The 25338-nt window shown below is 40.9% G+C and overlaps 1 protein-coding gene across 4 annotated transcripts in view; it reads right to left on the bottom strand.

Moving 5' to 3' along the window:
• PLD5 (phospholipase D family member 5) overlaps window positions 1-25338 on the bottom strand; it is a 255241-nt gene that overhangs the window by 112035 nt on the left and 117868 nt on the right. For all 4 annotated transcript variants that reach the window (XM_034765027.1, XM_034765021.1, XM_034765022.1 and 1 more), the window contains one exon: window positions 697-865. In XM_034765027.1, coding sequence (XP_034620918.1) covers window positions 697-865 — 169 coding nt within the window. The remainder of the gene's footprint in view (window positions 1-696; window positions 866-25338) is intronic.

Genomic DNA, 25338 nt, shown 5'->3' with positions numbered 1-25338 from the left:
AGATTTAATGACCATTAAATTCCCTCAGAGCCACACATGTCCAGGGATGGAGAGGTAGTTTTCCAGATAGTTAGCCTCTCTCTGTGCATGAGTCTTAGAACTGCTTATCATGTGCCTAACTGCAAAAACAAACTCTCTTTCAAATAACATTTTTTTAATCTGATTTCTCTCAAAAAGCTGGTGAGTGCCATACACTCTCATGGGGGTAACCTGTGAGGGATGGAGATCTACGTGCAATGATGTGAACCCTGGTTTGACCTTTATCATCTGTCTGCAGTAAATGTTGCCAGAACAAGTCAACTTTAAGCAAAGCTGGGAGGATTTCAGGGAGCTGTACCTTGGGAATCTCTTGGTCAAATGGCCTCACATTTGGATCCCTATCCCTTCCCTGAACTCCCATGAAGCACACTAAATTTCCAGGCAATCCAATCAACCTTATGGATTTTAGAACACAGAATGTTTGAGCTTTACACATAAAGCTGGTTTTAACCTTAACTATAGCAGAGTTCCCACTCTGCTGCTCTGCTATAATAGACCACTTAATTAGGAGATATTCCCCTCTTCCCCCCCTCCCCAATATTCAGCCAAACAGCTCTGTTAAGACACAGCTCCATGGCTCAACAAAGAAAGAACATGCGCAGCAAGATACAAAACTAGATTCTGAACAGAGGGCTGACAGTTTAGACTAAAGCATACCTGGTATGCAGATGGATGACTGTGATGGAGGTCCCATTGGGAAGATACTATGTCAACAGACTTTTCAGCCATATTAAGCAAATTCATCCAGCCTTGGAAAAGAGACAAGTGGGATGGTGCACTGTCTGAATAGTTTATACCTTCAGGAATGTTTTCCACAAGAGCAACCCTAAGAGGAGACAAAAAAAGACATTTAATAAAACCACTTAACCAGTTTTGTTAAGTCGTAGTCTCTAGAAATTGTTTTTCCACTTGTAATTGCTTGTAACCAGTTCTAACTTTATTCTTTATATCTGAATACACATAAAATCCTACTAATAAACTTGTTTTACCTTTTATCTAAATCAACCCAGTGCTGTGTTTGATTTAAAGTGAATGTTAACCCCAGTCAATATGGCAAGGTGCTAGGTACTGTATCGTTAAAGGAACAAGCGAACATGAATCGCTTTGAATGGTTCAGGAGAGGACTAGATATTGCAGAGCACATGGTTTTGGGAAAACTTGGGACTGGCAGATGTTTCTGTCATCTTGCCAGGTGTAACCAGAGTGTGGCTGGGGTGTAACAAGCAAGCTGCTGGAATTAGAATCGTGAGTCAGAGCTGCTTAACACACAGACACTCAGTGCATGCTTGTCTGTTGACTGGAAGCGTCCAGGCCTGGACACTACAGTAGCAGAGCATTTAAGGCACCCAGAGTGACAGAGCAGGCAGTGACAACCTCTCACTGGTCTGAACTGCACCTCAGACCATGACACGAAGAATGATGGGTTAATTCTGGTAAAATTATGATCCATTCATGTACCTTTAGCATTAATACTAGGTTAATTACCTACTTCATTAAGGCAACTATGCAGAACTGGATTGGAAATAGAACCATTCCTATTTGAAATGAATATTTAATGTTTGGAAGCCCTAAACCACCATCTAATATTTCTGTTTTCACTACAGGTCTTTTTCTTCCCACTAGAAAGATTTAGATTATGTGCTGAATTTATTTTTCAATAGGCTGGGTGGAATTTTAAGACTCAGATGACAAGGTGAGAAGAGACCTTTATGATCATCTAGTCTGACCTCTTGCATAGTACAGGCCATAGAAACACCTAATAATTAATTCATCAAGCCCATATCTTTTGTTCGAATTGTAGCATATTGTTTAGCAAGAAATCTAATTTAAAGTTCTCATAGGTGAAGGGAAGATCAGACATGATGGCATAATCAATCCTGCAATAACAGCATATTAAAAACAAAGTAAAACAGAATAAGTCTAACCTTTCAGCTAAAATGAACCCTTTCATGATCACAATGTCACTAGTAGGAGATGACAACACCAAAAGTGGGATATGCCCACTTTTTCCATGTTTGATGCTCTTTATATACTTGATTGGATTAATCTTTACAACATCTTTGTGAGGCATGTAGGTAATTTTATAGAGATGGGAAAAAGTGAACAGAAAATTTAAGTGACTTTTCCAAAGTTGCAGAGGGAGTCCGTGCCAGAGCCAGGATTCAAACTCCCGTTATGGAGCAAAAATACAGTAATCAATGCAGCCATATTTAAAACCTGGCAAAGAACAGAACTAGACCTCATTAATAAAAATCTGAGCTTAGCCATATGACTCATGCTTATTAATTCCCAGTGAGGTCTGGCCCAGTCTCAGGGCTGTTCATTGATCTTTGACATAATTGTATGGCAAGAACGCCTGAAGGCCTGATTCTGATCTCACTTACATCATGGACTAAACAATGCAGATACTCCTAATTTACATGTTAATGAGATCAGAATCAGGCCTTGGATACTGACAGTGCTCCCAGACCATGGGTGTGTCCCTGCAAAGTTTTTTTTTTTTTTTTTTTAAACTAGTCTCAAAAATTTGGCTATTTATTTGTAATAAGTATATGATTATGAAAGGTGAGCTTTATTGGTATTCCAGTCTTCATTCCATTTGAAATTATCTGAAGAATTGTGTGTAGTTCAGTTTGTCTGAAATCCTCTCTCAATCTTGGAGAACATCCAGTTCTGATGTACTTGAGGGTTACTATGACATCGGAGTTCATTTATGATTAAAGTCCACAGACATGACATTAAACATTTTTCACCTAGGCATCTTGTTACTGATATCACATCAGACAATGAAGAAATGAAACATAGCTAATGGTTTTTATTTCTATTGAACTGCAGAGATTACTCATGGGAGTTAGCACTATGCTCAGTAGTAAGTGTTGCAGGATTGGGCCCTAGATTTCTACTTTCTTATTCTTCATGTCATTTTTGACCAAATAAAACACATTTAAAGTGATTTATCTGCTAAGTTTTTTATTTATTTATCTATCTGTATTATGGTGACTGCGATCCGTAGTCAAGGACCAGGTCCCCTTTGTGCTAAGTGCTGTACAAACACAACGCAAAAAGATGGTCCCTGTCCCAAGGAGCTTTCCAGCTAAGTAATGGGAACTGCAGAGATTTCTGAAAATCAGTAAAAAGGTGTGAATATTTTTTGCAAGATCAGGTCCCTAAATATGAATATAGACAGTTTAGTAATTAACCACAATATACAGTATTAAGGAAAAATAAAATCAAAACTATGATGTTATATACCACAATATTTCATCCCAAACTAATTACATCTAAATCCTCCAATATATAAGAAGCTACTAAATGAACTACAAACTGTATAATAACTTGATCATTTCTTGCATGAGGGAAATATTTTTTCACATTTTTAATCATTTTATTTACTTTTATTTATTTATTATCATGAATTTACTTGAAATGAATTTGGGAACAGTGGAGACTGAATTTAAACTGTATATGGACTCAAAGTAAAAGTAAAAAGGAAGCTATATAATTACCATCAATTGGACACCACCACAAGCTGTTTGTATTGCAGCCCTCTGTATATTTATAATCTCAGTCTTTGAATTTTCTACCTCCTTCTCCCTCTCTCTTCATTTCTCCCCTTCCCTCCTCCCAGAAGTCATTTGCTTGTCTGTTCTCTGTATTTTGTGCCTGAAGCCTGTGATCCACAGATAAAAATGTATGAAACTGAACGGATTGCTTCAGCTGGTCTTCTAATTAGATCTTCAGTGAATGCAGCCAGAAATCTTCAGATTTCTGGTGTTAAATACAGATCTTCCTGCTGAAACTTAGCACTGGGGTCTGGGGCTTCATATTTAGAGCCTCTTCCTGGTGCCTCTTCCTCAGCATTTTTGGATTGTGGGAGGAATAGGACAATGTTATCTTTAAGCCATGAAGCTGCTTTCATTTTAACCCTTCTTCGGATTTCCCATCTCTTGTGGTTTTCAAATCAAGACTGGATGCCTTCCTGGAAGATCTGTTTTAGTGAAACAAGTTATTGAGTTCAATACAGGGATAACTGAATGAAATTCTACGGCCTTTGTTAAGCAGGAGGTCAGCCTAGATAGTCTTCTGTGGCTTTATAATCTATGAACCTAGTTTACAGTCTGAGCTCAATGCAGAGAAAGACCTAAATATATACTTTACTTAAATCTATTAGCCCCCATTCTATTGCTGGCCAACTGTGATGTTATCTGATTAAAGTATGACCATGCAAACCATTGTTGCTACCACTGTTCTATAATTACAACAAATCTTAAACAGTGTGACACATGGCCAAAAAGGGTTGAGTAGCTTGCAGGCTAAATGACCCAGAGTCAACTTTGAGAGACATGTTAGAAAAGTATGCAAATGATAATTAGAGCCATTCCATGGTAGAGAGGCTAGAACTTTGAAATGCAAATCTATCTGGTTAGAAATTAGAGGTGATAAAGTTTTGCGTGTGTACTCATATTTTGTTAAATGCTAGTCATGTAAACAGACAGCTCCTGTCTGTCACTATAGCTATTGATTCAGAGACAAAAAGGGCATATTAACATTTACATGAATCTTGGGTGAAATAATGTTGTCTGTATGTCTCTAAAAGTTTGTGATAGATCACCTAATGGATAAATTGCCATATGTCAATTTATGTAGTTAATTGCCGGCAGGGCCGGCTCTGGCTTTTTTGCCGCCCAAAGCAAAAAACGCCTAGCCGGCCAGAGCGGCGAAAGGGGGGGGGGGGGGGAGAAGAAAAAACCCGCCGGCCGGAGCAGCAAAGGGGGAGGCGGGAAACAAACCTGCCCCCAGCCGGAGGGGGTGGGGGACAACAAACCAGCCGGAGTGGTGAAAGGGTGGGTGAGGGAGGCCGGGAAACAAATCTGCCCCTGGCCAGAGCGGCGAAGGGGGAAGGGGGAGAACAAACCGGCCGGCTGGAGCAGCAAAGGTGGGGGGGAAACAAACCTGCATAAAAGACCCTTGGGTCCTGATCCTTTTTATCTCAGACCTGGTTAATGCTTCATGCAGGGGAAGCTTAAATCAAAAGGTTGAGATCTCCAGTCCTGACTGGACCACCCTGAATATAAACATTGGACTATAACCTATGAACTACTTCTGAAAGAACTCTTTGTAACTACAAAGCTCACCATCTCTGCTATGAATTTAATCTCAAGAACTGTACTCATGTCTGTACGTATACAGATCTTTTAACCAATACCCTCTTGTTTTTTTAGAAATTTTAGTTTAGTTAATAAGAATTGGCTGTGAGCATGTATTTGGGTAATATTTGAAATATTAAATTAACCTGGGAGTTAATGTGTCTGATCCTTTGGGATTGGTAGAATTTTGTATATGATGAATATGATTTTCAATAATCTTCACCATATTGGACTTGGATGTCTGGGTGGAGGCCTAAGGCTGGGTTACTTTAAGGGAACTGTGCTGTTGGCTTCTGGGTGACCAGTAAGGTATTACAGAAGCTGTTTTGTGCTGGTTTGGTAAATCTAAGTATTGGAATATCCACCAGCTTTAGGGATTGTCTTCCCCATTCTTTGCAGTTCACCCTAATTGAGTGATATCACTTGGCTCCCCTGGGACTCCAGTCACACCAACTCTCAGCCTTTATCTATATTATATGCATTATTATTTTATATATTGTTTGTATTCCCTTTAACTTCTGCCCATTCACTCCATACTTTTAACTTTTTCTACAGTCAAATTCAGTCAGTTTCCCATTGTCATACCCACATACCTAGCAGCTCTATCCATTCATCCAATCTTTCACACTTAAAAGGTGACCATAATGTCTAGGCACCATATATAATGCTCAAGCTTGGCATATTCTAAAGGTCTCTCATAGCAGGTTCTCAGCTGGTTTAAAAACTGTTAATTGATTACCTCAATGAGATTATGCTGTTTTATACTAGCTGAGGATCTGACAACACACTCTACCTAAGAAAGGAATGGCAGTGATCAGTTTTGGACTGCCTTCTTCAAGTTCTCCTTTGGAATAAGGAGCTGCCTCTGCAGAGCCTGAGAAGCATGAGACTTTTGTGTTCAGCAGCTACAGAAGCAGCTTTTTTGGCCCCTAAATCTGTTTGAGATTGCTGCAAAGCATTAAATAAATTTAAAAAGAAGAGGGAAAAATCCTATCAATTATGATGCCATCATTATCAGAATCTACCTAACAATAAAAGTCCATTCTGGTTCAATTTCCCTCAAGTGATGACCACCATATCCGTGTTGTAACAGACTATAGTCAAATGAGGCTCCCAATATAAAAATACATTCACTGAATGTGCAACACTGTATGATTTCTAATTAGAAGTATTAAGTGATAATGATTTGTACAAATATGCATTTCAGATGCAACTTTGGGCTGTTAAGAAGATTCTTTAAGGCAAAACTACATTCCAAGGAGAGAAAGAATTGGCCTTATGTTTTACAATGTTATCTCAGCCTCTTGAGGGCATTTAATTTCCTTTGAGCTAACGCAATCCTCCCTCACAGAAGCAAATCTGAACTTTTATAAGAAATTCAGTATGCATTGATTACAACTGTTTTAACACTACAACAAACTAAGATATATTGGGTGCCAGCCACATCAAATATATTCTCACACACACACACACGCACACACAGGACTAAATGGAAAATGATGGAGGCTTATAGTAGTTTACTTGTTACTAAACTGTCTTTGCTAACATTTTTTATTGATATTGGCTTCAGTAAAAAGGAAAGTACTGAAGCAAAGCACACTTATCTTTAAACACTTGAGTATCCTATTGACATGCATGGGGTTTCTCACATATATCAAGTTAAATACATGCTTAAGAACTTTGTTGAATTATGACCAAGCCATATAGGCCAATCTAGCCCGGTACTAATAACCCTCATTTTCTCCTCTGAAATCAATAGAAGTTGGGCTCATTTGGGCTCTTATGTTTCTGACACCCAAACTAGAATGACTACATAGTAATTATTTTAAAATGTAGCGCACTATTGCTCCCATGCATAAATTGTATTTATTGTGATGCACAGGCTCGACCTAGCATAGAAGGAGGCTGCCTACCTTATCAATGACTTGGGCCACTGTGGACACATCAGACCCATGCTCAAGTCCTTCACTGACTGAGTCAGCTTTCAATGCCAGTGTAAGGCCTTAGGCCTAATTTTCAAAGCAATTAATCCATGAAACAATGAATGAAACTGTGATTTGCCTATTATATTTTACCTGCTTTAACCTTTCAATAACTCATTCTTTTTTCTTACCTAATAAATCTTTAGTTAGTTTACTATAGAATTGGCTACCAGTATTATCTTTGGATCGGGGTAAGTGACTGGTCCTTTGGGACTCGTAGCAACCTACTATGGGGTGATTTTAGGTATGAGTAACCTTTTATCACAAAGTTCAGTTTTTCTGGGTGGCAAGATAGGCTGGAGAGTCTAAGGGAACTGTCTGCGACTCTATGGTAAGACTGGTATACTGATCCAGGAGTTCACATTTGTTACTGGCTTGGTGAAATCTAATTATAGAATATACCACCAGTTTGGGGTGTCTGCCTTGTTTTCTGACAGTCTGCCCTGAGACAGGCACTCTCAGTGGTGATTCACTCCAGACAGCGTGACAGTAGACATGAAACTTCGAGTTCTCTGGCTTAAAAAGAAATAGTGACAGAAAATTGCTGACACCTTCTGTAATTCTTGTGTATCTGTTCAAAAACCCATTCAAAATTGTAATGCACCAAAGCTCTCAAATCGACCTAAGGTTCAATGCCTAAATAAGTACATTCAGAACTCAACATAAAATGAAAGTGTGCCTGGACTGATTGATAAGGCCACTAGAGATGTCAAGCAGGCAAAATTTAAATTAAATTCATACAGCACCCAACAGACGCTCTCAATGTATTGATGGAGAGTGAAATTTCAAGATTTCTAATCAGTTAAAAAACCCACCATGGCTGCACACATTGGGCCCTATGATACCTCATCAGTTGACAGACCTTTGATTTTTGAAGTGTTTTAGCTGAAGAATTCATATATTGTTACCAGAAACAAATTTTTGAAGGTTTAAAAATAACCTTGTCTCAGTGAAAACTTGTTTGTCTGAAACACTCTGAAAAGTTTTCATATAAAGAGCAGAAGCACCTTTATTGTAAAGAAAGCGTCTTGTTCTCACGGATACCAAATCATTCAAATCAGAATGGGTTAGAACAGAGAGTCTCAAATATTAAAGATAAAAGAATATAAAGGTCAAAAGTTGCTCATGATATGTTATGCACACGGCTTTCTTTGTGCATAACACAGACACGAACCTTGGGGATGTGCATGAAATCCATTTAATGGACAGAGCATGTGAAAGGAAATTGCCATCTGCTCCAACTAAGTATGTACACTTTCTTTAAAACCCTTCCATTAGCTCTTTGTATCATACAGAGACCATGTCATACTGAAGTTGTAAAGCTGGTGTGTAACAAAGTTCCACAGCTTCCTGTCACATCCCAGAAGAACAATTTCATATTAGATTGTTTTCTCACATACACGGTGTTCAAAAATAATAAGGAAGAAGCTGTCATGCTAGAATCTTTAGTTAGTAATATTTGAGTATCTGAGCAACTAGGAAGTTAAAAGTGGTTGTGTTAAAAACCAATATTGGGGATGAAGGGGGAGAACACCTATTCGGTGTGAGTAATATTGAAACCAAAAAAGGTATACTCTATTTTTTCCAAAAATAAATAAATAAAAAGGCTTTTTGTTGCTCAGAAGAGTTTCAAATGCCTACATATACATGAAATAAAATAAATACTACTATGTATGTCATACCATTGTAAAAACTACTAAGTATTTATCCCAGGAAGAAGGAACCACAAATCAATATGAAATTCAGTAAGATTCAACAAGTAACATATCACTTCTAAGGCATAAGTGAAAACAAAGCTGCAAAATGTTGGATGCTAAAAAGGGAGGAGTGGGGCAGATCATTGACAAAAAAGAAAGGAAAAGAGTACGAACATAGAATTTGTGGCATTGCACTTTCTTGAATGCCATTAGACACGGAAATGTTCAAACATGGAACAGAGCTTTTAACCACTGACACCTGGAAGTGGAGCCAATCTAGCTACATATTGCCAATGGAAACGAGTTCCCACAAACAAAATGAAAACAAAGAATAGGAGATACAGGGTAAAGAGAGTGGAGATGATGAGCAGTAAGATGTACTTAAGTTTTAAAAATAAAACAAGCACTAAGTACATTTTACGTTAGTAGAGGAAACCTTTTTCAATGACAGCAAATAGACTCCAAAGAAAATTCTTGCATCACTTTAAAACTCACACTACCCATAATGATGATCATTTGGCAACCAAAAATCAAAGAGGAGGGTGGGAGAATGATACAGAGGAGGACTCACCCTAAGCTTGCTATAAAATAGATTCTACCTGAAAAGGAATCTTCAGAAAACACAGTTAGCAATACCTCCAAACAGAAGAATTTGAATATGTCATATGTTTCAAGGCAAAAAACAGGTTAAAACACACTTCACAGATCTGCAACACTTCAATTTAGCTTTGTCATAAGCATGTAAGCCATGAACTTTTTTTAATTTTGTCCAGAGAACAAATTCACTTTGCTTAATACCTATACACAGAAAACCCACTAATAGTTTGCCAATATTATAAAGAAGGAAACTCAGATAATTGCACTCTACTAAACAAATCAAATGTTGCAAGCATAGCTGGTGCTACTGCAGTCACGTTTCATACACAAAGTTAAAGCAGCACTTCTGTACGACTCACTGAGATTAATTGCAAATATATTTAGAATGCTTTCCTCAAAGGCCTTTATATCTCACACTTATAATGATAGCCCAAAAGACAAACAAAGTAATGAAAGGGAGGTATTGAGTGAATGCCATGTCAAAATGAGATTAATAAACATATAAGCTTATCTTTTATTTACCCTTCAATGAAAATTGTTCCAATACAAAACAGTTCTCTACCATATGAATAGGAATTTAGTAATGGCACTTTACACTTACAGTGTTTAGCTGATGATTGCAAAGTTCCTTGTAAACATTAAGTAAGTTTCTGCACCCTTGGAGATGGGGCACAATAGAGAAATATTTTCCCCATACTACCTTCGGGGGAAAATGAAGCTCAGAGTGTTTAGGAGACTTTTCGAATATCACCCAAGACAGTAGCCCAGCTAGGATTAGAATCCAGTAGCTATAACAGACATACTCTTGTTTTTTCCTAGTCCTGCTCCTTTGGTAATGTTGTTCATTATTATTGTATTTTAGATTATCTGTGATTAGTTATTGTATTTTGCCATTTTGAGAGCTTTGATAGGAGGAAGAGACATTTAACAAACAACATTTGCATTATTTTAAAAGATCAAATACATTTATCTTTTATTTGTTATGATTTAGCAATCTAGAGCTAGAACAGACTTCGTAGTTTGAACCCATCTCTCTTAAAACTTGAAATATTCCCGTTCATTAATCCAGTCCGCACTGAGGAAAGAAGTGCTGTTTACATCATCAACTTTGTAAATTAAATTGCAGTTATAAGAGAAATCACTGATCCACAATTATATAGGTTCATGAAGCTGAAGTTGCTTCTGCTTTAAGAATCTTTGAATATTAAAGCAAAAAAAAAAAAAAAAAGTCACATCACTGCCTTCTCCCTACCCCCCAAACAGCACATGAACTAAAGGTGTAATGACTGTGAGGCTATGCACGGAAGACAAGCATACTGCATGGCTTCACGTTTTATATCATTAATCAGATAACTTAGTGAGGGCCCCAACAGCTGAAATCAAGTTAAAAAAATTACAACTCAGTCACTTGAGGTTAAAAGCATACCTGTAATGTTCCCAAACTGTTTTTCATGTTAAAAGATAAATGATCTCTTTAAAACATAATTTAATTTACACATACGTTGTGAAATATTATCATGTAAAGCAACCATAAACACATGAAAAGACCTAAGTTTACAATTTATGATTAAAACTCTACTATCTACACAATATACATAGACATAAAATGTAAAAACTTAAATATCTTAGAAACAGTTGTTTTAATTTTCATATTTGAATTCAGCACATCAAAATACATAATAAATAGCACATTTTATCTCTGAAGCAGACAACTTCTCAAAAATTGTAGACCAATGTTATTAGATGGAAATGGTAGAATCATCAGTAATATGCAGAAAAGGAAGACACAGTCAATAAATATTTCTGTTCTGTATTTGAGGAAAAACAGCATAGAGGCTGTTTCCACTAGTATCTATGGAGGATGTTAAATAGAAGCTACTAAAATCAGACATTTTAAAGTCAGCAAATCCAGATAACTTGCATCCAAGAGTTTCAAAAGAGGTGGCTGTGGAGTTTTACTGGACTGTTAATGTTGATTTTCAAAGAGCCTTCGAGCACTGGGGAAGTTCCAGAAGACTGGAAGAAAGCTAATGTTGTGTCAACTTTTAAAAAGGGTAAATGGGATGACCTGGCTACTTATAGGTCTGTCAATCTGGCATTGATCCCAGGCAAGATAACGATATGGGACTTGAGAAGAATTAAAGGGGGGCAATATAATTAATGCAAGTCAACTTGGCTTTATGGAAAATAGATCTTGTTAAACCAACTTGATATCTTTTTTTTAAATGAGATCGCAAGTTTGGTTGATAAAGGTAATAGTGCCCATGCAAAATATTTAAGGCTTCTGTAAGGAGACTGACTTGGTACTGCCCAACATTTTGATTAAAAAACTAGAAAGACATAAAATATGGAAGGCATTAAATGGATTAAAATCCGACCAACTGTAATGGGGTAGCACTCACCTCTTGAAAGCACCTCCCTTGTCAGAGTGCACGTGCCTGAACTCACTCTCTGTTTGTGGTGGGTCTTCAGCAACTCAGCCCTCTGGCCAAGTCCCACACAATCTGTATGTGAAATACAAAGTAACCCCCTTCCAAGTTTCAAGTCCAACACAAGGCCTATCTCAGTGCCCTCTTTAACATCTCTTTATCTGCAGCCCTCTCCCTGGGCTCACTCCTGAATCAGTCCAGCAGGGCCTATCACAGTACCCTGATTTGAACGGTCTCTCAGCCCCTTCTAGTCTCTCCCAAAAGGCCCCAGCTCTGGTATAGAGTGGTGCCCCATGATCCCCCTACCCGGAGGCAATGTCTTCACCCTTTCAGGGCCTTTCTGGCCCCAGCTTTCCTGATAGGCCACTAAAAGAGTTCAGTTCCCCCTTCTGGGATGCATCAAAAGTCCAAGTAACTTTCCAATGGCTAATAGGGGAGGGGAGAATCCAGGCCCACCCACTACTCTGGATCCCAGTCAAGGGACCCTATAGATAGCAGCCATTCACCACATCATTTAAATAAACTGTGTCACGGCTACAATTCCCAGGGCCACTTTCCCACATCCCCAGCACATTCATCACCCTACCTCAGGGCCTTGTCCTGGTTGAGTACCATCCTCCAGCCCAGATCTCCTTTTCACACACCCCAGTCTCTGCCAGCACTGCTCTGTCCATAGCTCCCTCAGTCAGCCCCAACACCCATGCTCCTCGAGCTCCAGCAAGGAACTGAACTCTGTTTTTGCACTGCAGCTCCTTTTATATGGGCCTGCTGGGCCCGGATTGGCTGCTTCCTGCAGTCCCTCTCTAATTGGCTGCACCCCACGCCCCCACTCTAGACAACATGGAGGACTATCTCTACTGCCCTTTTCTGGGATGGGGTGTGGCAGGGCCACGAGGCCTCCAGAAGGGGGCCTCAGAGCCTAGGCCACCCTGTCACACCAACTAATATGTCTCACAATATAACTGTAAACAGGGAATTGTCATCAAGTGGGTGTATTTCCAGTGGGGGCCTGAAGAGATTGGTTCTTGTCTCTATGCTATTTAACATTTTTATCTATGACTTGGCATAAAACAAAAACATCACTGATAAGGTTTGCAGCTGATGCAAAAATTAGGGAAGTGGTAAATAATGAAGAGGACGAGTCATTGATACAGAGTGATATAGATGATTTGGTAATCTGGGTGCAAGCAAACAATGTGTGTTCTAATACAGCTAAATGTAAACATATATCTAGGAACAAAGAATGTAGGCCATAAATACAGAATGGGGGACTCTATCCTGGGAAGTAGTGCCACTGAAAAAGATTTGAGGGTCATGGCGATAATCAATTCAATATTAGCTCCTAGTGTGACACTGTCCAGAAAAGTGTATGAGGTCCTTGGATGCATGAACAAAGGAATCTTGGGTAGACTGTAAGCTCCGTGGGACAAGGACGGTATCTTTCAGTGAAAGAGAATACCAACAGTAAATAACATTTTGCTGCAATTTGTCCTTCAAATTTATAGTCATGTAAATTTATAATGCTGGATATTTAAAAAGCATTTTGTTTGCTTTTGCTCTCAGACTGTTATACATGCCAACAAGTTCTCATGAACTATTTACTATACCAATTATATTGATGTAATAGACCATAGCGGATGCTTCGGATCCGTTTTTGTGACAATCTTCAGCAGTGCGAAGATGAACTGCTGAAATATTCTTTTCTCCTTCTTCAAAAAAAAAAAAAAAAAAATTGTAAGCTTTTAAAAAGAAAAAAAGACGCAGAAAAAAGTATGCTTCTATAATATGTCCTTCATTTAAAGAGAAAGTTGTCCATGTGTATGCAGTACTTTTTAATATAACACTGAACATGCCCAATTAATGGAACATATATATATGCTTACTTTTTAAAATTTTGTTAGATTATCTCAGAAATAATCCATAATATATCATGTACTGCAGATGTGATATCTTAAAAAGCAGCTGTAGTCTGGTGGTGAATTCATGTTTACAGTCTTTCAGTGAATTCCTCATCGAGAATTTTCAGTGTACAAATAAAAGGCCATTTCTTCTAACTGCTAGCTCTGCAAGGAGGAACTGGGATCTGAGTGTCAAGCTGGGCTCTTTCCTTATCACCTAACATCGCCAGTAATAAAAGTTCTGCCAGGCTAATTAGGGCCTCGGTGACATGTGCAACAAATTTAAGTGATTGAACTTTGTAAACCATTCTGTTACTGTGAATGAAACCACATAATCCATTTCAGTTCCTTCTCCCACCATTGTTTTGGTTCTGCAGATTTAATAGGAGTTTAAAATAATCAAGAATTTATTCTGTCAGCAGCTCTGATTCTGCCCGCACACAAAAAGCAGGTTTGTTGAGTAAAAAGGTGCTACTGTAACAGCCAGTTTTAGAGCAGAACCCCACACTCCTGCTTTTTTTAAAAAAAAAAGTCTTTTTAGCAATTAGTAATAAAAATATCAGTGTCTTCTACTACTACTATGTAATTGAGGAGCTGTCCACACTGAAACAGAGGGTATGTCTACACTGCAATTAGACACCTGTGGCTGGCCCCTGCCAGCTGACTCGGGCTCATGGGGCTCTGGCTAAGAGACTGTTTAACTACGGTGTAGATGTTTGGGCTCGGGCTGCAGCCCAAACTCTGGAATCCTCCCACCTTGCAGAGTCCTAGAGCCTGGGCTGCAGCCCAAGCCCGAACGTTTACACCACAATTAAAGAGCCTTGTAGCCTGAACCCTGCAAGTCTGAGTTTTTAATTGCAGTATAAACACCCTTAGTGCACAGCAAACTGGGGTGTAAATCTACAGCACACAAGCCTGCTGCACAGTAACTGGCCATGTGGATCCTGCTACTGCACACTAAAAGTTCTGTAGTGCACTTTGACCTACTGTTGTTACAAACCGCAATAGGTCAAAGCACCCTATGTATTACTGTGCCTGGCAACAGGGTCTACACAGTGACTTAGTGCGCAGCAGACTACAGTGCTGTAGATTTACACCCCAGCTTGTTGTGCACCGAGTCTCCATGTGAACAAGCCCTTAATTTTGCCTTTTTTGCATCCATAAGTGACTGATTCTTCCTTCCAAAAGTGGAAGGTTCAGAGATACAGAGAAGGAGCAAAATAATGGAAGAGACAGAGACTCAGAGTAGTAGAGGGTATAGAATGAGCAAAGAGATATAAGAAAGGAGGATGGGGAGTGCTAGGGGACCAAAGGCCTAAGGAAAAGTAAATAAGGAAAATAGAGCAACTGGGGAGGGGGAATAGAGAAAGGAGAAGTTCAGGAAGCTATGAGAGGACAGGAGGAAATCGATGGAAGGGTTGTCTGCTGACAGTGATTATTATTCAGTTGTATTTGGTTGAAGGTAAGTGTGTTTCGAGTATTGGGTACTCAGTATTGCCAGCCTCAAGAGATCAAAAATCGTGAGTTGGACTTTCAAAGGTCATGAGACTGGCAGCCATTTCCCCTGTAGACATGCCTTCAATCTCATTGAAAACAGTGTGTGGGGGAGGGCAGCCAACTTTATTAAGGGCAGCCTCACTTCCACATATAGAGTGTAGGGAAATGGCAGCTATTTTGCTGGCTTCAGCTCCATTGTCAGTAATACCCCATTTTGAATAAGGGAAAATGTGTGAGTTTGTGCCTTTCATCACATTTTCATGAGACAAGTTAAAAAGCACCATGGGTCCCAGCTAGAACTGCGATAAAGTTGCAAGATTTGGAAGTTATGGGTATTTGTTTCCTATTCTGATATTTCATTTCAGGATTATGCCGACAAAGCTACCCATCTTCCAAATTGCTGAGAAAGATTTCAGGATCTGTATCACAGGTGAAACCATATGAAACTGCAGAAAAGTTTTCCACAAAATGTTATTCAGTTATTTTGCTTCTTTGTTTCAGGCAATTTCTCACCACCCAGCTTTTGATCGTCTACCCACGAGAGACTTTCCTTTCAAATTTCAAGTTCAAACTTTATAGACATATTACAATTCAAATACTGTATGCTCACTGTTGCTTGAAAATGGGATCATTTTCATTGGAAGTTGACATATTTAACAAAACGATGAATTTTGTTATGAAATTTTGTGACAATGCCAAAGTGACTCCTTGAAATCTGAGTTATCATTTGTTGTGAATATTTCTCACACCAAACACCATATTAGGGTAAAGTAACCTTTCTTGTTTGGGCAACAAACAATGATTCAATGAACACAGACATTTTATTGCTGTTGAGCTACTCTTGCTGCCCAGTTATTCACTCACCTCAATCCTGGTCATTTGCAGGACAATCACGCTGCACAATTCAAATGAGGCAGATTTGGAAAAAAAAAAATCTATGTGATATCTTGAATGTTTTGTTCAACACCCCCTTTTTAGGAGGGCTATCCTTTGAAAAACTACCTTCAGATTCGTTTCAAATGGGGGAGTCTTAGTAGGTGTGAACAGGGCCGGTGCAACCTATTAGACGACCTAGGTGGTCGCCTAGGGCGCTAGGATTTGGGGGGCGGCATTTTCTTCGGCAGCGACTGCAGCGGCCGGATCTTCGGCCGCCCCAGTCGCTGCCGGCATTTAGGCGGAGGGAGCTGGGGCAGGAGGGCACGGGGAGTGCTGCCTACAGCACGTAAGGGGGGGCAGCACGCAGGGGAACTCCCCACCCCAGCTCACCTCTGCTCCGCCTCCTCCCCTGAGCACGCCGCCCTGCTCTGCTTCTCTCCCTCCCAGGCTTGCGGCACCAAACAGCTGATTGGCGCCGCAAGCCTGGGAGGCGGGAGAAGTGGAGTAGCAACAGCGTGCTCGGGGAGGAGGCGGAGCAGAGGTGAGCTGGGGTGGGGAGCTGCCACATGGCTCCCCGGGTGGGTGGGGGAGCTGCCACGGGGGAGGCGCCTCTGGGCGGAGGGAGGGGTGGGGAGCTGCCTCGGGGTGGGGAGCTGCCGCAGGGCTCGGGGAGGGGGTGGAGCAGAGGTGAGCTGGGGTGGGGAGCTGCCGCACTGCTCCCTGGGCCGGTGGGGGTGGGGAGCTGCTGCGGGGGGGCGCCTCAGGGCAGAGGGGGGGTTGGGAGCTGCCGCGGGGGGGGGGGGGGGGCGCGGGGGGGGGGGGGGGGGGGCGACGGCGGGGCGGGGGGGGGGGGGAGGGTGCAAGATGGAAGTTTCGCCTAGGGCGTGAAACATCCTTGCACCGGCCCTGGGTGTGAATCTAACATGATACTTCATTAGTGATCTCTGAAGATTATACAGATCTGGGCTTATAAACTTTTAATACTGATTCTCCTCTGTGCTTCAGTTTAACAGTCAACTTCCTAACAGTATTATTATATATTTATATTACAGTAGGGCTTGGTACCCAATTAGGGACACCATTGTGCTAGGCATGATAGGCATGTGCAAACATGATAATCCCTGCCCCCAAAAGCTTGCAGTCTAAAACAGAAAAGATATTACAAGTGAATTAAATAACCAAGCACCTTGGGGTGTGGCATGGAGATAGGGTAACAAAAATAATAGGACGTGCCCAACTCTTAGGCTAGTCAGAGCAGCAACCACAGCTCATCACCTACCTAGCCATTATCAGGTTCCATTTACTGTATGCATTATGGAAAAGGTATGTTTTGAGAAGTTACTCTCAGGAGGAGATGGTGGCTTTACCGGATAGAATATAAAGGCTTTAGTAAATGTAAAAGGTCCATGGTTGATGTAAACAACGATTACTGCTCATGATTTTTCTTAGTAATTATGAGTTCCAATTCAGGTGATACAATTCTGTTCAATCAGATCTTAGAACAGTATCATGTTAGTATCACACAACCCCCAAATGGGATGAATATTGCTTTGCCTAAAAGCATTTTACTTTGTGCTCCTTAAACAGAAAGGGGCATATAGTCATAATTTCATACATTTTGTGAAAGAAAGTGTTGACAGATGCATTTTAACTTGCAACAGAAATACAATCCACCTTCATGAATAGCAGTAAAGGGCTTTGCTTTGTCTCTTCCTGTCTCTGACATGGAGATCCAGTATTTTTGTTACAAGTACATTAAACTCCATTTCATTCAAACAACTCCAAAGCTAAGCATAATGCTGACCAACAATGAATATGATCTTATTATTTAACAAACCATGCACTGATATTCGAGAACTCAGTGAACAATGGGACAACACCCACACTGTGCAATTAGAATGGAACAAAAAACTATGGACAAGGAGACTCGAAAAGTTTTGTTACCTCTGTTTATCTTATAACAGAGATAATGACAGACACAGGGCATTTCCTGGGGATTAACGAGTCTTAACCAACCAGAGTTAATTAGCCTGAGGCATAGCTAAAGGCATAATCTTTTCCTAACCCATAATTAATGCCCAGAAAGTGCCCTGTGCTACAATTATTACGTAACACTCATGTCTGTCTCAGCTGGATGGCATCAGAGTAGAGCAAGTTAGATATTAAGACAAGCTGAAATAAATCAAACAATTATCCGTCTTCATTACCAGAGTATTAGCCAGTTAGCTCAATGGACTTCTTTTTATTTAAAGACCAATAAAGTTACACACACCATCACCACTGTGGATTTCCTAGGAGTCAAGGAATTGATAGTGAAATAAATGTTTAAACAAAAAGTAGAGGGCATAAAATGGTCAGTTATTCCCAGACAAAACCAAAACAAGCCCCCTCCCTTTGTTTTTAGCTTGTGAAGACATCTAACAGGCTTTGGGTCAGGCCCAAATGTCCATAGAAAGTCTTCCATTGTCTTCAGTGGGCTTTTGAATCAGACCCTAAGTCAGTCAAAACAAAACAAAACCCTAAGTCAGACACTTCAATGTTATTTTTAAATAAAGTTCCAAAATTTGGAAACTGAGTTTAAAGATCTGCAGACATTATTGTTCCTATTTACAGATGAGAAATTGAGAATAAAACAAGACTGTAAAAAGTATAGAAATTCACAGAAAAGTTTCCACAAACAACTTTAACTTCAACAATTTCCACCCCACCATCAACCTCAGCCTGGACCAGTACACACAAGAGATCCATTTCCTGGACACTACCGTGGAAATAAGGAATGGACACGAACACTACCCTATACCGGAAACCTGCTGACCACTATACTTACTTACATGCATCTAGCTTTCATCCAAAACACACCACATGATCCATCATCTACAGCCAAGCCCTAAGATACAACCTCATTTGCTCCAACCCCTTAGACAGGGACAGACACCTTCAGGATCTCTTTCAAGCATTCTTAAAACTACAACACCCACCTGGAGAAGTGAAGAAACAGATTGACAGAGCCAGATTGGTACCCAGAAGTCACCTAATACAGGACAGGCCCAACAAAGAAAGTAACAGAATGCCACTGGCCATCACGTTGAGCCCCCACCTAAAGCCTCTCCAACATATCATCAAGGATCTACAACCTATCCTGGAAGACAATTCCTCCCTCTCAAAAACCTTGGGAGGCAGACCAGTCCTCGCTTACAGACAGCCTCCCAACCTGAGGCAAATACTCACCAGCAACCACACACCACACAACAGAAACACCAACCCAGGAACCATCCCCTGTAACAAACCCCGTTGCCAATTCTGTCCACATATCTACTCAAGTGACACCATCACAGGACCTAACCACATCAACCACACCATAAGGGGCTCGTTCACTTGCACATCCACTAAAGTAATATATGCCATCATTTACCAGCAATGCCCCTCTTCCATGTACATTGGCCAAACTGGACAATCTCTATGCAAAAGAATAAATGGACACAAAGCAGACGTCAAGAATTATAACATTCAAAAACCAGTGGGAGAGCATTTTAACCTCCCTGGATACTCAATTTCAGACTTAAAAGTGGCCATTCTTCAACAACAAAATTTCAAAAACAGACGTCAACGAGAAACTGCAGAACTGGAATTCATTTCCAAACTTGACACCCTCAAATTAGGTCTGAATAAAGACTGGAAATGGCTGGGTCACTACAAGAAGTAATCTCCCATCAATTGTTGAATATGGGCCATCCACCCTGATGGAACTGGCATCCTTAGCACTACATAAAGTATTTTTTACTCTGTTAACATTCACACCTTCTTGTCAACTGTTGGGAATGGGACACATCCACCCTGATTGAATCATTGACCCCCCAGTTCGTAAGGCAATGCCCATCTTTTCTTGTGCCATATATTTATGCCTGCCTACTGTAATTTTCACTCCATACATCTGAAGAAGTGGGTCATAGCTGACGAAAGCTTATGCTCTAATAAATTTGTTAGTCTTTAAGGTGCCACAAGACACCACGCTGTTTTTGCTGAAACAGACTAACACGGCTACCCCTCCAAAACTTTAACTGTGACTCTGTATTTCTGTAATGGCTCCATTTATCTTGTGGCATACAAGGTACATAACAAGGGCTGGTGGAAAATCAAGAGATTACATTGCTCACCAAATGTACAGCAAAAGTGTAGCTGGACAAATACTGTGAAAAATCATTCAATATATACATGTTTAAAAACCCAAAACATACTATATTAATCATACATTACTGAACCAGCCCTAACAATAACGATCTACCCACACAGTACTGTCTCTCAATTCTGGGTTAAGAATCAATAAAGGTAGTATAATGGACTACTATTGGGTGTATACTTTGTCGTGTGGATGAGGTTAAGAGGGCTCTCTGTTTTACAGCGGGACTGTGGATAGTTGATGGTGGTTTCTGAGAATAAAAGGTGAGATGTTAGAGATTTTCACTATCAAAAAGTGATTTAAGATTTAGGCAAATCTGATTTATGTTTGGTGGGCATACATGATGGGCAGGAGGAGGTTCCTTGTAGATCTGTCTTTGTAGTAAGTAAGACAGATGTAAATTGGGTGTTTAAAAAAAAAGATAGTGGAACACTTCCAAGCCCTTCCCACAAACCAAGTGCTACCCATTTGAGATTAAAAAATGAGAAGACACTCACAGTGGCTTGTACAATATTCAAAATATGCTCGTGCATGCTGTGCTGGCCTCCTCGGGCTCAGCAGTCCCTCTGTGGATATCAGATGCCCCACTGGACTCTTTAATCTTTGTTCACCTGCATGGGGCTTGGATGCCCCGTTGGATTCCTTGGGTTTTGCTTCTATTGGTATTTGCTTATATGTCTCATTAAACTCTGCATACTCCATCCTCCCGCTCCCCCCGGCCATGGCTCACATGCTACTCAAGTATATTGTGCAGATCTTCAGAATATGATTGTGCCTCTCCTTTGTTGTGTGCTTTGTCTGGAAGTGAAATAGTTAATGTTGATATTAATTGATTAATTCTTTCATTCCTTCCATATTAACATATCTCTGAGATCAATGAGGCAGTTCACACTTCTCAGAGCTATTGTTTCAGGGTGTCTGCAGACTCAGACATAGGGACTAGTCACTTTATTTTTTAAACAACAGCTTATATTTTGGAAACCAGGATGACAGCCATCTGAAAAAGTAACATCTTGCTGAGCTGACAAAAGCCCATGTGATCTCTTAAATGAGGTTTAAGATCCACACTGAAAGTGGAGACGAAGTATGTTGTTTTAACTGTACCTAGTGTAAAGGACAGCACTTCGGAGAACATGTCATCTTCACTTTATATCTGAGCAGGATGTCCCATTTTAGGGGATTGGGAACTAGTGAAATTTTGGGGTTGTGGACACAAGGAGTTGGAAATTATGGGATTGTGGGGGGGCAGAATGAGTGTTTAGTACGATCACTTTTTTCTTTACTTTTCAACTCCTGATTTTGGGGAGAGTACAACATCCTTTGAAACGGTCTTGGGCATAAACGAATAAACAGACACTGTGCTATTTCAAACTATAGAACTGAGAGATAAAAAGAAAATCAGTATGACTATTTAATCATGTATTATTTTCTGATTTTGGCTGGCTATACCAAACCAGAGCAGTATGCTAATTTTATATTCCCTTTGAAATAAAATCCTCACATCATTTCACTTTTTACATCCACCTTTTAAAGAAAAATAAAACACAAGAACTTCACCAAGCCAGTATTCCACTGGCAAAGCCAAAGGCAATAAGCTATCTTAGAATCCTAGAAATGTAGGGCTGAAAGGGACCTTGAGAGGTCATCAAGTCCAGCCCCCTGTGCTGAGGCAGAACCAGGTAAATCTAGACCATTCCTGACACTAACAGGTGTTTGTCTAACCGGTTCCAAGGATGGGGATTCTACAACCTCCCTTGAATACCTATTCCAGAATTTAAATATCTTTGTAGTTAGAAAGTTTTTCTTAACATCTAACATAAATCTCCATTGCTACAAATTAAGGCCATTATTCTTGTCCTACCTTCAGTGGCCAGAGAAACATAGAAGTGTAGGGCTGGAAGGGACCTCAATAGGTCATCTAGTCCAGTGCTCTGCACTCATGGCAGGATTAAGCCATAACTAGATTATTCCTGACAGGTGTTTGTCTAACTTGTTCTTAAAAACCTCCAATGACAGATTCCACAACCTCCCTCTGCTGCAATTTGTTCCAGTGTTTAACTACCCAGAAAGTTAGGAAGTGTTTTTCTAATGTCCAACCTAAACTTCCCTTGCTGCAATTTAAGCCTATCGCTTCTTTTCCTATCCTGAAAGGTTAACAAGAACAATTGTTCACCTTCCTCCTCATACCCTTTTATATACTTGAATATTGTTATCATGTCCTCGCCCATGCAAGTCTTCTCTACTCCAAATTAAGCAAACCCAATTTTTTCAATCTTTCTTCATTGGTCATGTTTTCTAGACCTTTAATCATTTTTGTTGCTCTCTTCTGTACTCTCCCCAGTTTGTCTACATCTTTCTTAAAGTGTGGTGCCCAAAACTGGACACAATACTCCAGCTGAGGCATCATCAGATTCAAGTACAGCAGAACAATTACCTCCCTGTGTCTTATCTATGACACGCCTACTAATACACCACAGAATGACATCTGCCCTTTTCACAACAGCAGCACACAGTTGCTTCATATTCAATTTGTGATCCACTACAACTTCTAGATCCTTTTCAGTAGTACTACCACCTACATAGTTATTCCCCATTTCGTAGTTGATTTTTTTCTTTCAGAGTGTAGTACAGACTGTTGATTTCAGACCAGTTTTCCAATTTATCAAGGTTGTTTTGAATTCTAATTTTGTCCTCCAGAGTGCTAGCAACCCCTCCCAGTGTGATGTTATCTGGGTTACACCTTACTGATGCTCTGGAAAGAATCAATGGGTGTCACCAATTAACATGCCCTGCTGAGTGGGGCTTACATGGTATTCAGTTTCCAGTCTTAGGGATTTTTTTTTTTTAATAAGACTATGGTATCTAAGTTGTAGCAGGGACCACTCCTAGTGCTTTCTTGAGCACTGGGGAGTCTTTGTTCATCAGCAGAGCAGAGGGAAGCATTTAAGCCCTATATTATCCAGGAAAGGTATAGAAAATGAGTATTCTGCAGTAAATTATGAAGTACTGATATACAGAGAATCAAAATACCAGTGATCTTACAGAAGGCAGAAATGCTCAAAACTCTGCATTCCAGCTGTAAGAGCTCACCAAAACTCTCATGCAGCAGGGAAATATTTTTAAAAACATTTCTTGGCTTCTTGCCCTTCAGCAGAAGGAAATTTGCATTTTTACAGTATTTTTGCCTGTCAGCACTAAAATATTTGAATGGGCTTTTCAGCTGGGCAAGGAGGATTTAGAGATGGTCAATGGACTATTACGGCAGGTTGCTGAGGGGGGCTGGAAATGAATATAGGTCGATGAGTCAAGAGAAGGCAGTTGACCTGACTAGACTTTGCACTCCAGGGAATATTCTGTGGATCAATTTCATCTTTATTAAAAGACACCAGCACATGTGATTTCATGACCAATAGGCTCTGTGCAGCAAGGAACATTAAAAATCCCTATCATTGCTTGATCTTAATAATGGGAAGTAACTTTTTCAGAAATGTATAAAAGAGAAAGCATTACCGATTTCAACTTTATCTCCCATATTCTAAATATAGATGCAAATTCTTTTTAAAATGTAGAAATACTGGATCCAATAAACTCCATGAGCTCCACTGGTGGAAGCTGGCAGAACCCTGACATTAGCAGGGAGCCTACTTTGGAGGAGGCTGCAAAAATGCAAGCTGCCTGCAACTGCTATTCCATCAGGGGACAGGAGATAGTTGCACAACCTACAAAGTAGGCAGGGCTAGCCACCCAGGGATGAAGAGATGTCAGGAAGCCTGGGAGATGTTCTGCACATCTCCCAGAAAGAGTGCCTCACAGGGCTCCTATGGGGCCCCAGCCAGAGTATAAAGCCACCATTCCCCAGTAGAGTTCTCACTGACTATTCTTCCCCGAAGGAATAAGTCTGTGCTTGAACATCCTGCCTCCAGGGCCGGTGCAAGGCCCTAGGCGAAACTTCCACCTTGCGCCCCCCCCAAGCCCTGCGGCAGCTCCCCATCTCCCCCCCACACACACCCTGAGGCACCCCGCCCCGCGGCAGCTCCCTCCCCTGCCTGGAGGCGCCCCACGGCAGCAACCCCCCCCGGGGAGCCATGTGGCAGCTCCCCACCCCAGTTCACCTCTGCTCCGCCTCCTCCCCTGAGCACGCCGCCCCCGCTCTAATTCTCCTCCCCTCCCAGGCTTGTGGCGCCAAAAAGCTGATTGGCGGAAGAAGTGGAATGGCGACCGTGCGCTCGGGGAGGGGGCGTAGCAGAGATGAGCTGGGGTGGGGGTGCCTCAGGACGGGGGGGGGGAAGCTGCTGCAGGGATCCCCACCCCCGCTCACTTCTGCTACACCCCCTCCCCAAGCACGCCGCCCCCGCTAGCAATGACAATAATTGCATGGAGCGGCCACTGCACTGGGAGAGGGAGTCTGAGCCAATGTGTCAGCACACCGCTGGCAGCCCAGCCCAGGAACGCTGTAAAAAAAAATTGGGGGCACCGCTTTTTGGCGCCCCCAAATCTTGGCACTCTAGGCAACTGCCTAGTTTGCCTTAATGGTAGCACCGTCCCTGCCTGCCTCGAGTAAATTAAGCCCCAGGATTAAAGCAAGAGGCAAGAAGAAGGAAACATGGATCCCACTCCTCTGCTTAGAGCAGAGGGACAGCTATCCCTCCTCACCTTGTCTCCATTAAACAAAATTTCCCCATATCTCCCCCTGCTCCTGGGCTGGGGCAGGGTGAGCTGCACTTCCTGTTTCAACCTGCTTGAACCACTGATCAAATCCACTAACTGCAGTCAAGCAAAGAACCATTATTAGAAATGTAACAGCATAAGTTCTATGACCCCCAAGTTTATGTCAAAGATAACATCCTTTAGGCACAGTTATCTGATAACCCATCATAAGATGCATTCTCCTCTCAGTAACACCTGTACACATACAGTAAAGTAAATGAGCCAAATTCTGCTTTCAGTTACACTGATGTAAATTGATTTCAATTGAGTTATTCCAGATTTGCATGACTGT

This window comes from Trachemys scripta, chromosome 3 (assembly GCF_013100865.1).
Source record: "Trachemys scripta elegans isolate TJP31775 chromosome 3, CAS_Tse_1.0, whole genome shotgun sequence".
NCBI classification, from domain to species: domain Eukaryota; kingdom Metazoa; phylum Chordata; order Testudines; family Emydidae; genus Trachemys; species Trachemys scripta.
The sequence above is the reverse complement of the archived record's forward strand: the minus strand, read 5'-3'. Positions and strand labels throughout refer to the sequence as shown.